Consider the following 13,050-nt stretch of genomic DNA (forward strand, 5'->3'; position numbering starts at 1 on the left):
TGGAGATCGCTACTGTTTTGAGGTTCCGCTTCCAGTTACTTTCTTAGCTCCCTAAACTGACTGTAAAACCTTCTCCCTTTATTTTTACCCATATTATTGGTACGGGCATGGACCACAACTTCTGGCTGTTCGCTTTTTCTATCTGGGTGCCCTGCATTGACGCTGAAACCAGGGAGACAACACACCATCTTGAAGTTATATCTGCGTTTTCAGAAATAACTCTCCATTCCCCTATAATGACATGCCTGTCACTGTTGATTTTTGAAACTTCCTCATGCCCCCTGTACAGCTGAACCAGCCATGATGCCGTGGGCTTGGCTTTGACTGCATTCCTCAGGGACCATCACCCTCAGGTATTCAAAGCTAAATAGTGGCTGGAGAGTTTGCTGTACCTTTACATTTGACCTTTGCACTTCATACTTGCCTCTTAAATGTTGCAATTTACCAGCTTCCACCACATGCTCTGGCAGCTCATTCCATACACGTACCCCCTCTGCATGAAAAAGTTGCCCCTTAGGTCTCTTTTATATCTTTCCCCTCTCACCCTAAACCTATGCCCTCTAGTTCTGGACTCCCTGACCCCAGGAAAAAGACTTTGCCTATTTACCTATTCATTTTGGAATATTGTGTGCAATTTTGGTCTCCTTCCTATTGGAAGGATGTTGTGAAACTTGAAAGGATTCTGAAAAGACTTTCAAGGATCTTGCCAGGGTTGGAGGGTGTGAGCTACATAGAGAGGTTGAATAGGCTGGGGCTGCTTTCCCTGGGGTGTTGGAGGCTGAGGGGCGACCTTATAGAGGTTTATAAAATCATGAGGAGCATGGATAGGATAAATAGATAAAGTCTCTTCCCTGGGATCGGGTAGTCCAGAACTAGAGGGCATAGGTTTAGGGTGAGAGGAGAAAGATATAAAAGAGACCTAAGGGGCAACTTTTTCATGCAGAGGGGGTACGTGTATGGAATGAGCTGCCAGAGCATGTGGTGGAAGCTGGTAAATTGCAACATTTAAGAGTCATTTGGACAGGTATATGAACAGGAAGAATTTGGAGGGATATGGGCCGGGAGCTGGCAGGTGGGACTAGATTGGGTTGGGATATCTGGTCGGCATGGACGGGTTGGACCGAAGGGTCTGTTTCTGTGCTGTCCATCTCTAGGATGTGGATTAATTGAGAAATTCCAACATAGGAATGGCTTTACTTGACTTGATTGAGATTTTGGTGAGGTGATGGGGAATGATTTGGTGCACACAACATGGTTAGTGTGGTCTGCATGACCTTCCAAAAGGCATCAGATGCAGTGCTGTCCGATAGACTTTGTCAGCAAAGCTGAAGCCCATAGAATTAAAGGAATAGTTGCAACACGGACACAGCGTTGTATGAATGACAGGAAACTGAGAGTAGTACGTACACATAAACAAGGAGCATGAGTAGGCCATTTGGCCCTTCCAGCCTGCTCTACCATCTATTAAGATCATGGCTGATCTGAGTGTAACCTCAAATCCATGTTCCTGGTGATAACTTTTCACCCCTTTGCTCAGTAAGAATCTCCACCTCTGCCTTAAAAATATTTCACGACTCTGTCTTCCTGAAAAGGTGATGGAGCAGTTCCAGTGACTCATGACCCTCTGAGAGAAAATAATTTGGCTCATCTCCTTTTTAAATGGGTAGTCCCTAAGCTTTAAACAGCAACCCCTTGTACTTAGATTCTTTCCACATCTGCTTTGTCACAACCCTCAGGGCCTTGTATGTTTCAATCAAGTCATTTCTTACTCTTCTAAACTCCAGTGAAGACAAGCCCAGCCTATCCAACTATTTCCTCATGAGATGACCCACCCATTCCAGATATTAGTCAGATAAATCTTCCCTAAAATGTTTCCAAAGCCATCCTTCCTTAAGTAAGGAGACTAATTCTATACACACTACTCTAGATGTGATATCATTCGTGTCCTGTATAATTGAAGTACAACCTCTCTGCTTTTGTATTCAATTCTCCTCCCAGTAAATTATAACATTGTTAGCTTTCCTAGTGGTGAACAGTGGGGTATCCCAAGGGGTCAGTGTTAGGCTGCATACTTTTCTTGATATATATTCATGACTTGGATTGGGTACGCAAGGCACATTTCAAAATTTGTCAATTACATACAATTTGCAAATCCTGTGAACAGGAAAGTGGATATTGATGGATTTCAAGACATGAATAGCTTGGTGGAAAGAGCAACTGCATGGCAGACAAAATTTAGCGCAGGAAGAATGAGGAACAGTCGTACAAAATAACATATTCTAAAGCATTTGAGGAGCAGAGGAACCTGATGGAACATGTGCACAAATTGTTGGAGGTGCCTGCCTCCAACAGATTGAGAAAGTACTGAGGAAGGGTCACTGGATCCAAAACGTTAACTGTGATTTCTCTCCACAGATGCTGTCATACCTGAGCTTTTCTAGCAATTTCTGTTTTTGTCTCAGATTTCCAGTTTTTTCAACTTTTTAAAATTTAGTTTGAGAAAGTGTTGCCTGGATTTAAGTGTATTAACTGTAAAGGAGAGGTTGAATTAACTTTGATTGTTTTGGACAAATGTGGATTTTTTTTCCCCCCAGGGTATCAAAGGCTGTGGGGTGACTGGATATAAGTATAAAATTCTGCGATACATGGTTAGGTTGGATAGTCAAAGTCTCTTTGCCAGGCTAGAAATATCAAATACTAGGAGGCATAGCTTTAAGGGGAGGAGAGGTGGGTGGGGGAAAGTTTAGGGGAGATATGCAATGTAAGTGTTTTTACTTGGATGTTAGTAGGTGCCTGGAAGGTGCTGTCAGTGGAGATGGTAGGAACCGATTTGGTAGCAAAAGAGGCAGACATGTGAACCGGCAGCGAATAGAGGAATACAGACCAGGCAGATGGGATTACCTTAGACTAGCGTTATGGTTGGTACAGGCCATGATCAGCTGACCTGTTCCTGAGCTATATACTGTTTTATGTTCTACGTTAATTGCACTCAATGATTTGGCCTCCACGGTTTTCTGTGACAATGCGTTCCACAGATTAACCACCCTCTCGCTGAAGAAATTCTTCCATAGCCCATTCTAAAGGATCAGCCTTTCAATTTCAGTCTGGCTCTCGGTTCCCACTGTATCTAGGCCTCTTAGTATTCTAGAAGTTTCAATGAGATTTCCCTCTCCTTAGGTACATGGATGGGATAGGTATGGAGGGACATGGCTGAAATGCAGGCAAAAGGGACTTGTTTAAATTGTGAAAACTGGGCAGCAGAGGCAAGTTGGGCCGAAGGGCCTGTCTCCAAGCTGTGGACTTCTATGGCTCATCCTTCTAAACTCCATAGAGTACAGACCTGACATGGATATTTTTGAAAACTATGATATTGCAGAAGTGTGCTTGTTAGTGACTGAAATATGACCTATTTTTCCTCCATGTAGGTGTGCATAGTGGATACTGGTGTCAGAGGGACCATTGCAGTAGGATTAGTCCCTCAGTATTACAAGCTGGATCATCAGCCAGGATGGCTTCCACATTCTGTTGCTTACCATGCAGATGATGGGAAGTGAGTAATTCAGAAAGTTTGAGATTGAAAGTAATCTACCTGAAATGTTTTTGCTCTCTTCTTATTACAGTGGAAGCTGTTACAGCAATAGTTATTTATGCAGAATGTTATTACTTTCTGAAATATCTCAAACTATTTCATGCATAGTGAATTACTTTCAAGTGCAGTGATTCGCGTTGTCTTGTCCATTTGTACATCAAAGATTCCACAAACAGAGTTTATAAATGAGTGCTCTCCAGTTCTCCTTTGACATCAAGGCATCACTTGAGCAAGAGGCAGGTAGCATCAAGGAGCCCGAGTAAAGTTGGATGGGAATCAGGGGAAAATTCTCCACTTTTCTGAGTCATTCTGAGCAGAAGGATGTTTGTGGTTGTTAGGCAACCAGTCCCTTCAGCCTGAGGAAGTTCTTCAGGGTGGTATTCTAGATTAAACCAGATTCATCTGCTTCATCAATGACCTTACCTTCAACACAATTTCCTAAGTGGGGATGTTTGCTGATAATTTCTGTGTTCTGTTCCATCCAGAAGACCTCTTATCCATATGCAGCAAGACCTGGACAATTTTCAGGCTTGGGCTGATAAATAACAAATAACAGCAGAGAATCTAACCATTGCCCCTTAGCTTTCAATGACACCAACTAGCTAAATTCTGTACTAACAACATCCTGGGGGTGACCATTGACCAGAAACTGAACTGAACTAGCCACATAAATATAGTGGCTACAAGGACTGGTCAGAGACTAGGAATCCAGCAGCGACAAATCCATTTCTTGATTCATGGAATCCCTACAGTGTGAAGCACATCATTTGGCCCATTGAGTCCAGACTGACGTTTTGAAGAGAAGTCCACTCAGACCTTAGCCCCACACTCCTACTCGATCCCTGTAAACCCGCATTTCCCATGCCCCAGTCTTCCTAGTCTGTACATCTCTGGACACTGTGGACAATTTATTGTGGCCAATCCACCGAACCTGCACATTTTAGGATTGGGGGAGGAAACCGGAGCGCCCTGAGGAAACCCACGCAGACACTGGGAGAACATGCACACACCACACAGACAGTTGCCCGAGGCTGGAATCGAACCTAGGTCTCTGGCGCTGTGAGGCAGCAGTGCTAACCACTGAGCCATCATGACTTGCCAAAGCATGCCCACTATCTCCAAGGGACAAATCGGGTGTGTTGGAATACTCCCCACTTGACTGGCTGAGTGTAGCTCTAAAGACACTCAAGAAGCTTGACACTATTCAGGGCAATGCACCCTTTTTGCCTGATACCACATCCACTGCCCTGAACAGTCACTTCCTTAGCCACATATGCACACTGGCAGCAGCAAGTACCATCTACAAGATGCACTGCAGCAATTCAGCAGCACTCCTTCAGACACCTTCCAAACCCGCTATTTCCTACTCCTCGAAGGTGAAGAGCAACAGATGTGTGTGAACACTACCACCTGCAAATTCTCCCCTCGTCCCGACCTGAGTGGGAATAAGAGCGCCATTTCTTTTTTTGTTGCTGGATCAGAACCTTGGAGTTTCCTCCTGAGCTCCCGCATTAAGTGGGCCTCAGTAATTCAAGAAAATGGCTCACCACCATTGGCCGATAAACCAATTTAAAAAAAAAGTCTCCCCTACACTATTGCTTGCCCCATTTTTCTTAGGATACTTGAATGTATCCCATCATTTATTTTTGATGGGGTCATGTTCGAGAGGGGGCTTTAGTCTAAAGAGAATGCTTTGCTCATCCTGGCACAGGAGTAATTGCTGGCAACAGTGTGCAAAGAGTTTTTCTTTGGCTTTAAAAGAGTAGAGTGAGCTTTATTTTCAGTTTACTTACAATTGAAAAGAGTAGAGGGAGCTTTACTCTGTATTTATTCCCTTGCTGTCCCTGTCTTGGGACTGTTTATAGTGTAGCAGAGCATTGTTCTGTATCTAACCCTTAACTTATGGGGATGTGATTAAATGCTGGTTCTCATTTGATGCATCAGCATGGTCAGTGCTGAGAGTCCCAATCAATTCAGTCTCTGGGGTCATGATCGCTATTTGTGTGAAAAATGGCAGGCATTTACTTTTGAGACGGTACTTCACAAGACTTCTGTTTTGTCACTCTTAAATGGATTTGCTTAAGAGCACCGTTATCTGTTTTTCTTAGTTCTCGATATGCTATTGTGAGAGGAGCAGATTGTGGGCTGTTAGTGGCTTGCAACAACTGATACTTTTTGGTCTCAGAAGTTGGATGGCTGTTTTTTTTTCTATTGTTTAAATACTTTCATGGGATGTAAGCATTGCTGGCAAGGCCAGAATTTGTGCTTATCCACAGAACACAACTGTACAGAACAGGGACAGGCCCTTCTGTCCACTATGTCTGCACTGACCATTCTAAACTAATCCCATCTGCTTGCACATGGTCTGTATCCCTCTATTGCCTGCCTGTTCTGTATGTCTGTCTAAAGGCCTCGTAAACTTTACTATCGCGTCTGCTTCTGTCATCTCCCCTGGCAGCATGTTCCTGGTGCCGACCATCCTTTTGCGTTAAATATTTGCCTCACACATCTCCTTTAAACTTTTCCCCTCTCACCTTAAACTTAGGCTCCTCAGTATTTGACATTTCCATCCTGAGAAAAACATTCAGAGAGAGTATATTCAAAAAGACTATAATCAGAAAGACTATCCGTCTTTCCATGCAACTCCTAGAATTACATAAGACTATCAGATCGCTCCTCAGCCTCTGACGAAAACAACCTAGCCCCTCATAATAGCTAAAACACTCCAATCCAAGCAACATCCTGGTAAACTTCTTTTGCACTCTCTCCAAAGCCTTTCTGTGATGTGGAAATCGGAACTGCACACAATACAAAAGTGACCCAACTAAAGTTTTACACAACTGTAAAATGACTTGCCAACTTTTATTCTCAATGCCCTGACCAGTGACGTCGAGCATGCTGTATGTCTTCTTTAGCACCTTATTCACTTGTGTTGCCACTTTCAGGTAGCTATGGACTTGGATCCCAAGATCCAACTGTACATCAGTGCTCCTAAGAGTCCTGCCATTTCCTCTTGCATTTGATCTTCCAAAAGGCATCACCCCTCACATGTCCGGATTAAACCCCATCTGCCATTTCTCTGCTAAATGTTCCAACTGATCTATATCATGTTGGAACCTTTGATAACCTTCCTCACTATCCACAACTCAATCAGTTTTTGTATTGCCTGCAAACTTACAAATCAAACCTCTTATATGTATAAATGACTTGGATGAAAATATATTACAAACTGAGATCCTATCATGATCCTTTGTGGAATACCTCCATTCAGAAAATCATACCTCCACAACTACCCTCTGTCTTTCATGACGTTTTGTAGCTAAGTTACCTCCTCACTATGGATAAATTTCTAGTCCAATGTACCTTGAGGTATCTTGTTAAATGCTTCAGTTAAATCCATGTAGATAACATCAACTTCTGCTGACTATACCTAAAAAATTCATTCTTTTGCAAATGTGAGTAAATCCCGTCCCTAAGAATCTTCTCCAATAACTTCCATACTGTTGACGTAAGGCTCACTGGTCTGTAATTCCCTAAATTATCCCTATTGCCTTTCTAAAACAAAGAAATGACATTGGCTATTCTCTAGTCTTCTGGGACCTTGTCTGTAACAAATGACAACACAAAGATCTCCATCATCGCCCCAGCAGTCTCCTCTCCTGCCTCCCACAATATCCTGGGATAGCTCCCAGTAGGCCACGAGGACATATCAAACTTGATGTTTTTCTAGACACCCAGCATCAACTCCTTCTTAATATTGACATGCCCTAGAATATCAACATAAACCTCCCTGACCTTACCATCATCCATATCCTTATCTTTGGTGAATAACGATGAAAAGTTCTCATTAAGGATCTTGCTATTTCCTTGAGCTCCATGCATAAACTCCTCCCTTCTTGAGTGTACCGACTTTTACCTAACTTCTTGCTCCTAGTACAGGTATACGTATAAAATGCCTTGCGATTCTCCTGAATCCTACTTGCCAAGGGCATTTCATGGCCCCTTTTACCCATCCTAATTCCTTACTAAAGTTCCTTTCTGCTTACTTTATATTCCGCAAGAACCTTGTCTGATTTTACTTTCCAAAACCCTACATCTGCTTCCTTTTCCTTTTTGTCTAAGCTTTCAATATCTCTTGTCATCCAGGGTTGCTGAACCATGCCATTCTTATCTTTCATCCTCACAGGAGCATGCTGGTCCTGACCTCTGATCAGCTGACATTTAAAAGCCAGAAATGTGGATTTGCCCTCAAACTGCTGCCCATAATCTCATTTCTCCAGTTTGTGCCTACTACTGCTTTAATTAGCCTTCCCTCAATTTCACCTGAGGGCAGCTTATCCATTTCACCTTATCCATAACTATCTTAAAGCTTACAGAATTATGATCCCTGGTTCCAAAATGCTCCCCCACTGAAAGTTCAACGACCTGGCCAGGCTCATTTCCCAATACAAGGCCTAGTACAGTTCTTTTACTCATTGGACTATTTACATATTGTTTTAGTAAACCCTCCTGGGGATGCACCTAACAAATTCTACTCCATCTAAGGCCCAGCACAAAGGAAGTGGATGGCACGGTGGCACAGCGGTTAGCACTGCTACCTCACAGCGCCAGAGACCCAGGTTCAGTTCCTGCCTCAGGCAACTCTGTGTGGAGTTTGCACGTTCTCCCCCTGTCTGCATGGGTTTCCTCCCACAATCCAAAAATGTGCTGTTAGGTGAATTGGCCATGCTAAATTACCCGTAGCATTAGGTGAAGGGATAAAAGTAAGGAAATGGGTCTGGGTGGGTTACGCTTCGGCGGGTCGGTGTGGACTTGTTGGGCCGAAGGGCCTGCTTCCACATTGTAAGTAATCTAAAAAATCTAAGTCGCAGTCAATACAAGGGATTTTAAAAAAAAAACACCCACTGCAACAACACTATTATTTTTACATCTTTCCAAGATCTGCCTACATATCTGTTCCTCTATCTCTTGCTGGCTATAGTGAGGCTTGTTGTATAACCCCAACATAGTGATTGTACCTTTCTTATTCCTAAGCTTTACCCATATGGCCTGAGTAGATGAGCCCTCTAAGATGCTCCTGAATCAATAATGTAACTCCCCACCCCTTTACATCACCCACTTTCACATCTGAAACATCTCAACCCTGGAATATTGAGCTGCCAGCCCTGCCCTTCTCCCAAACTAGTGTTTGTAGTGGCCGCAACATCGTATTTCCATATATTAGCTCAGGCTCTAACCTCACCTGCCTTACCTCGCCTCATAATCTGTTAAAGTAGGAGTGACCTAGAACTCCACTATTTCAAGAAAAATATCAATTTTGTTCTTTAACTCTGAAAGTGACCATTAAAGGACAACTATTTACAACTCTAAGCCTCCTTTCTCTTAAAGGTCTGTTATCCACCTCCCACTCTATAACAACATACTAATCCAATAAAAGCCCCCATTAAAATTATATCAACTTAATTTTTGAAACCAGATAGTAGCTGTCGTCGTTAGTGACTGTCTTCCTCTGGCTGTTGATCTCCCTGGGTCATCTTCGGTCTTTTGCGCAAAGATGTTTCATGTGAAAAAGGTACCTTTGATAGTGTGTGTTTTGGATGGCAATCTCTCTCTCTAAGTGGCAGGTTGTCACTCTGTCTCACTGGCTAACTGTCAAAATGCCGGTTTTTATATACTCCAAGCATCGGATCGTCTCATTGGAAATTCATCCGCTCTTCTCAGTTGTGGTGAGCGAGCTGACCTCTCCCAGAATCCTCCTCAGTCACTTCTCACTACAGCCCTAATTTCCTTGAGCTGAGTGGCTTGCTTGGCTATTTCCAAGGGCATTTAAGAGTCAGGCACATGTAGACCAGACCTGGTAAGCAAAGCAGATTTCCTATCTGGAAGGATATTAGTGAACCAGATGAGTACTATTGACAATCGATGATTAAATTTAATTTCAGAGATGATTGAATTGAAATGTTACGAACTGTCACAGTAGAGTTCCAACCCATGTCCCCAGGACATTAGCTTGGGATTCTGGATTATTCATCCAGTGACATTGCCATGAACAGTCTCGCCATTTCCCTGTCATCTGGCAAATTGCACAGTGCAGGTGGATTGAAATACAAGCAGAAATAATTGAAGAAAAAGCTGGAAGAAAAGCTTAACCCTGTATTTTTCTTGACAGTATTTCTGTACTTGCATGAATTTTGTTTACTTCCCCTTGATTTAAAAAAAAGACTTTTTTTTTGTTCATTTTTAAAATTTGAGAGCAGCGAGATTGTATGATTTGCAGCTCAGCCTGTTTTTGTGTGACAATGTTAATTTCATGTTGAAGATGTGGACTTGTGTTTTCTGATGATAAAGACTCCTGAGTTCCTTTTTGAATGAACTGATTATTTTTAATTCTGCAGGTTATTTAATGGAAATGAAGTGGGCCGGCAGTTTGGGCCGAAGTGTTTTACGGGTGATCGAATTGGCTGTGGAGTCCACCCAGAATCCTTTGACAGAGGAATGGCAACTGTCTTTTTCACAAGGAATGGCAAAGAGGTAGGAAAAATATACTTTCTAGATGTTGAACCCAGAATATCAGGATATTGTTCCAATGTCCTCGATTACAGCCAGTCCCTGGGTGGAGGGTCCACAACTTATGATTGCATATGGGATACCCTGAAATGGTTATGCTTCTGACTGAGGAGCAATGAACTTGATCCCCTTTTCTCACTTGACATGTCCCTGTAGAAAGGACCCCTTCTCATGGACATATTTTCCCAGCCCAAACATTATGTTTTAAAATGAGTCAATTTAACCAGGCTTTCTGGAAGCCAGGAAAGATTGAGTTTCTAAGAACAAAGAAAATTTACATTCTGGATCAGTGGTGCTGGAAGAGCACAGCAGTTCAGGCAGCATCCAAGGAGCAGTGAAATTGACGTTTCAGGCAAAAATCCTTCATCAGGAATAAATGATGAAGGGTTTTTGTCCGAAAAGCCGATTTTGCTGCTCCTTGGATGCTGCCTGAACTGCTGTGCCCTTCCAGCACCACTGATCCAGAATCTGGTTTCCAGCATCTGCAGTCATTGATTTTACCTAAGAAAATGTACAGCCCAGGAACAGCCCCTTCAGCCCTCCAAGCCTGAGCCGATTCAAATCTACTGTCTAAACCTGTCGGTCAATTCCTAAGCATCTGTATCCCTCTAATCCCCACCTACTCATCCATCTGTCCAGACGCATCTTAAATGAACCTACTGTGCCTGTCTCTACCACCTCGGCTGGCAACACGTTCCAAACACCCACCACCCTCTGTGTAAAGTACTTGTCATGTGTATCCCCCTTAAATTTTCTACCTCTCACCTTGAAAGTGTGACCTCTCGTTATTGAATCCTTTACCCTGGGAAAAAAGCTTGTCTCTATCCACACTGTCTATACCCTTCATGATTTTATAAACCTCAATCAGGTCCCCCCTCAATTTCCTTTTTTCCAATGAAAATAAACCTAACCTAGTCAACCTTTCTTCATAGCTTTCTTCATAATAAAATAGAGAGAATAAAGCATGCCATTCACACATCAATAATGAGAGCCTGAGTCCAAAAAATTTTTAAAAAGTCAGTCTTTGGCTTGTCTGTGATAAGTAGATTGTGAAATGTTAAGATGAGTCACTGACTTTGGAAATTGAAAATTTGTTTTTGTAATCACCTGGATTTCTCAAAGTGTAGCCTCTGGATCACAGAGTCCCCAGTTAAGCATCCACATTGGTAGGTGTACAATATGATGAATGAAGGCTTTGTTGTGTTACACCAAATTTTGTCAATTGCATAGAACATAGAACATTACAGCACAGTACAGGCCCTTCGGCCCTCTGTTGCACCGACCAGTCATACCAATCTGAAGCCCATCTAACCTACACTATTCCATGTACGTCCATATGCTTGTCCAATGACTACTTGAATGTACTTAAAGTTGGCGCATCTACTACCATTGCAGGCAAAGCATTCCATACCCTTACTACTCTCTGAGTAAAGAAACTACCTCTGACATCTGTCCTATATCTATCACCCCTCAATGTAAAGCTATGCTCCCTCATGCTCGCTGTCACCATACTTGGAAAAAGGCTCTCCCTATCTAACCCTCTGATTATCTTAAATGTCTCTATTAAGTCACCTCTCAACCTTCTTCTCTCCAATGAAAACAGCCTCAAGTCCCTCAGCCTTTCCTCGTAAGACCTCCCTTCCATACCAGGCAACATCCTGGTAAATCTCCTCTGCACCCTTTCCAAAGCTTCCACATCCTTCTTATAATGCGGTGACCAGAACTGTACACAATACTCTTAAGTGCGGCCGCACCAGAGATTTGTACAGCTGCAGCATAACCTCATGGTTCTGGAACTCAATCCCTCTATTAATAAAAGCTAAAACACTAGATACCGCCTTAACAATCCTGTCAATCTGGGTGGCATCTGTGTACCTGGAAACCGAGATCTCTCTGCTCATTTACACTACCAAGAATCTTACCATTAGCCCTTATTTTTCATTCTGGTTACTCCGACCAAAGTGAATCACCGCACACTTGTCCGTATTAAACTCCATTTGCCACCTCTCAGCCCAGCTCTGCAGCTTGTCTGTCTCTCTGTAACCTACAACATCCTTCGTCACTATCCACAACTCCACCGACCTTAGTGTCGTCTGCGAATTTACGAACCTACCCTTCTATGTCCTCATCCAGGCCGTTTATAAAAATGACGAACAGCAGTGGACCCAACACCGACCCTTGCGGTACACCACTAGTAACTGGACTCCAGGATGAACATTTCCCATCAACCACCACTTCTTTCAGCAAGCCAATAACTGATCCAAACTGCGATATCTCCCACAATCCCATTCCTCCGCATTTTGTACAATAGCCTCCTGTGGGGAACCTTATCGAACACTTTGGTGCAATCCATATACACCACACCGTTGTGGTTCTGTTCGCTGAGCTGGGAGTTTGTGTTGCAAACGTCTCGTCCCCTGTCTAGGTGACATCCTCAGTACTTGGGAGCCTCCTGTGAAGCACTTCTGTGACGTTTCTTCCGGCATTTATAGTGGCTTGTCTCTGCCGCTTCCGGTTGTCAGTTGCTGTCCGCTGCAGTGGCTGGTATATTGGGTCCAGGTCAATGTGTTTGTTGATAGAATCTGTGGATGAGTGCCATGCCTCTAGGAATTCCCTGGCTGTTCTGTTTGGCCTGCCCTATAATAGTAGTGTTGTCCCAGTTGAATTCATGTTGCTTGTCATCTGCGTGTGTGACTACTAAGGATAGCTGGTCGTGTCGTTTCGTGGCTAGTTGGTGTTCGTGGATGCGGGTTGTTAGCTGTCTTCCTGTTTGTCCTATGTAGTGTTTTGTGCAGTCCTTGCGTGGGATTTTGTACACTACGTTGGTTTGGCTCATGCTGGGTATCGGGTCCTTCATTCTGGTGAGTTGTTGTCTGAGAGTGGCTGTTGGTTTG

General features: G+C 43.2%; 1 protein-coding gene across 3 annotated transcripts in view; it reads left to right on the top strand.

Moving 5' to 3' along the window:
• Window positions 1-13,050, top strand: part of spryd3 (SPRY domain containing 3) — a 343,156-nt gene that overhangs the window by 14,060 nt on the left and 316,046 nt on the right. For all 3 annotated transcript variants that reach the window (XM_060820956.1, XM_060820955.1, XM_060820957.1), the window contains exons 4-5: window positions 3,426-3,550; window positions 9,985-10,120. In XM_060820956.1, the coding sequence (XP_060676939.1) occupies window positions 3,426-3,550; window positions 9,985-10,120 (261 nt within the window). The remainder of the gene's footprint in view (window positions 1-3,425; window positions 3,551-9,984; window positions 10,121-13,050) is intronic.

This window comes from Hemiscyllium ocellatum, chromosome X (genome assembly GCF_020745735.1).
Source record: "Hemiscyllium ocellatum isolate sHemOce1 chromosome X, sHemOce1.pat.X.cur, whole genome shotgun sequence".
Lineage (NCBI taxonomy): Eukaryota > Metazoa > Chordata > Chondrichthyes > Orectolobiformes > Hemiscylliidae > Hemiscyllium > Hemiscyllium ocellatum.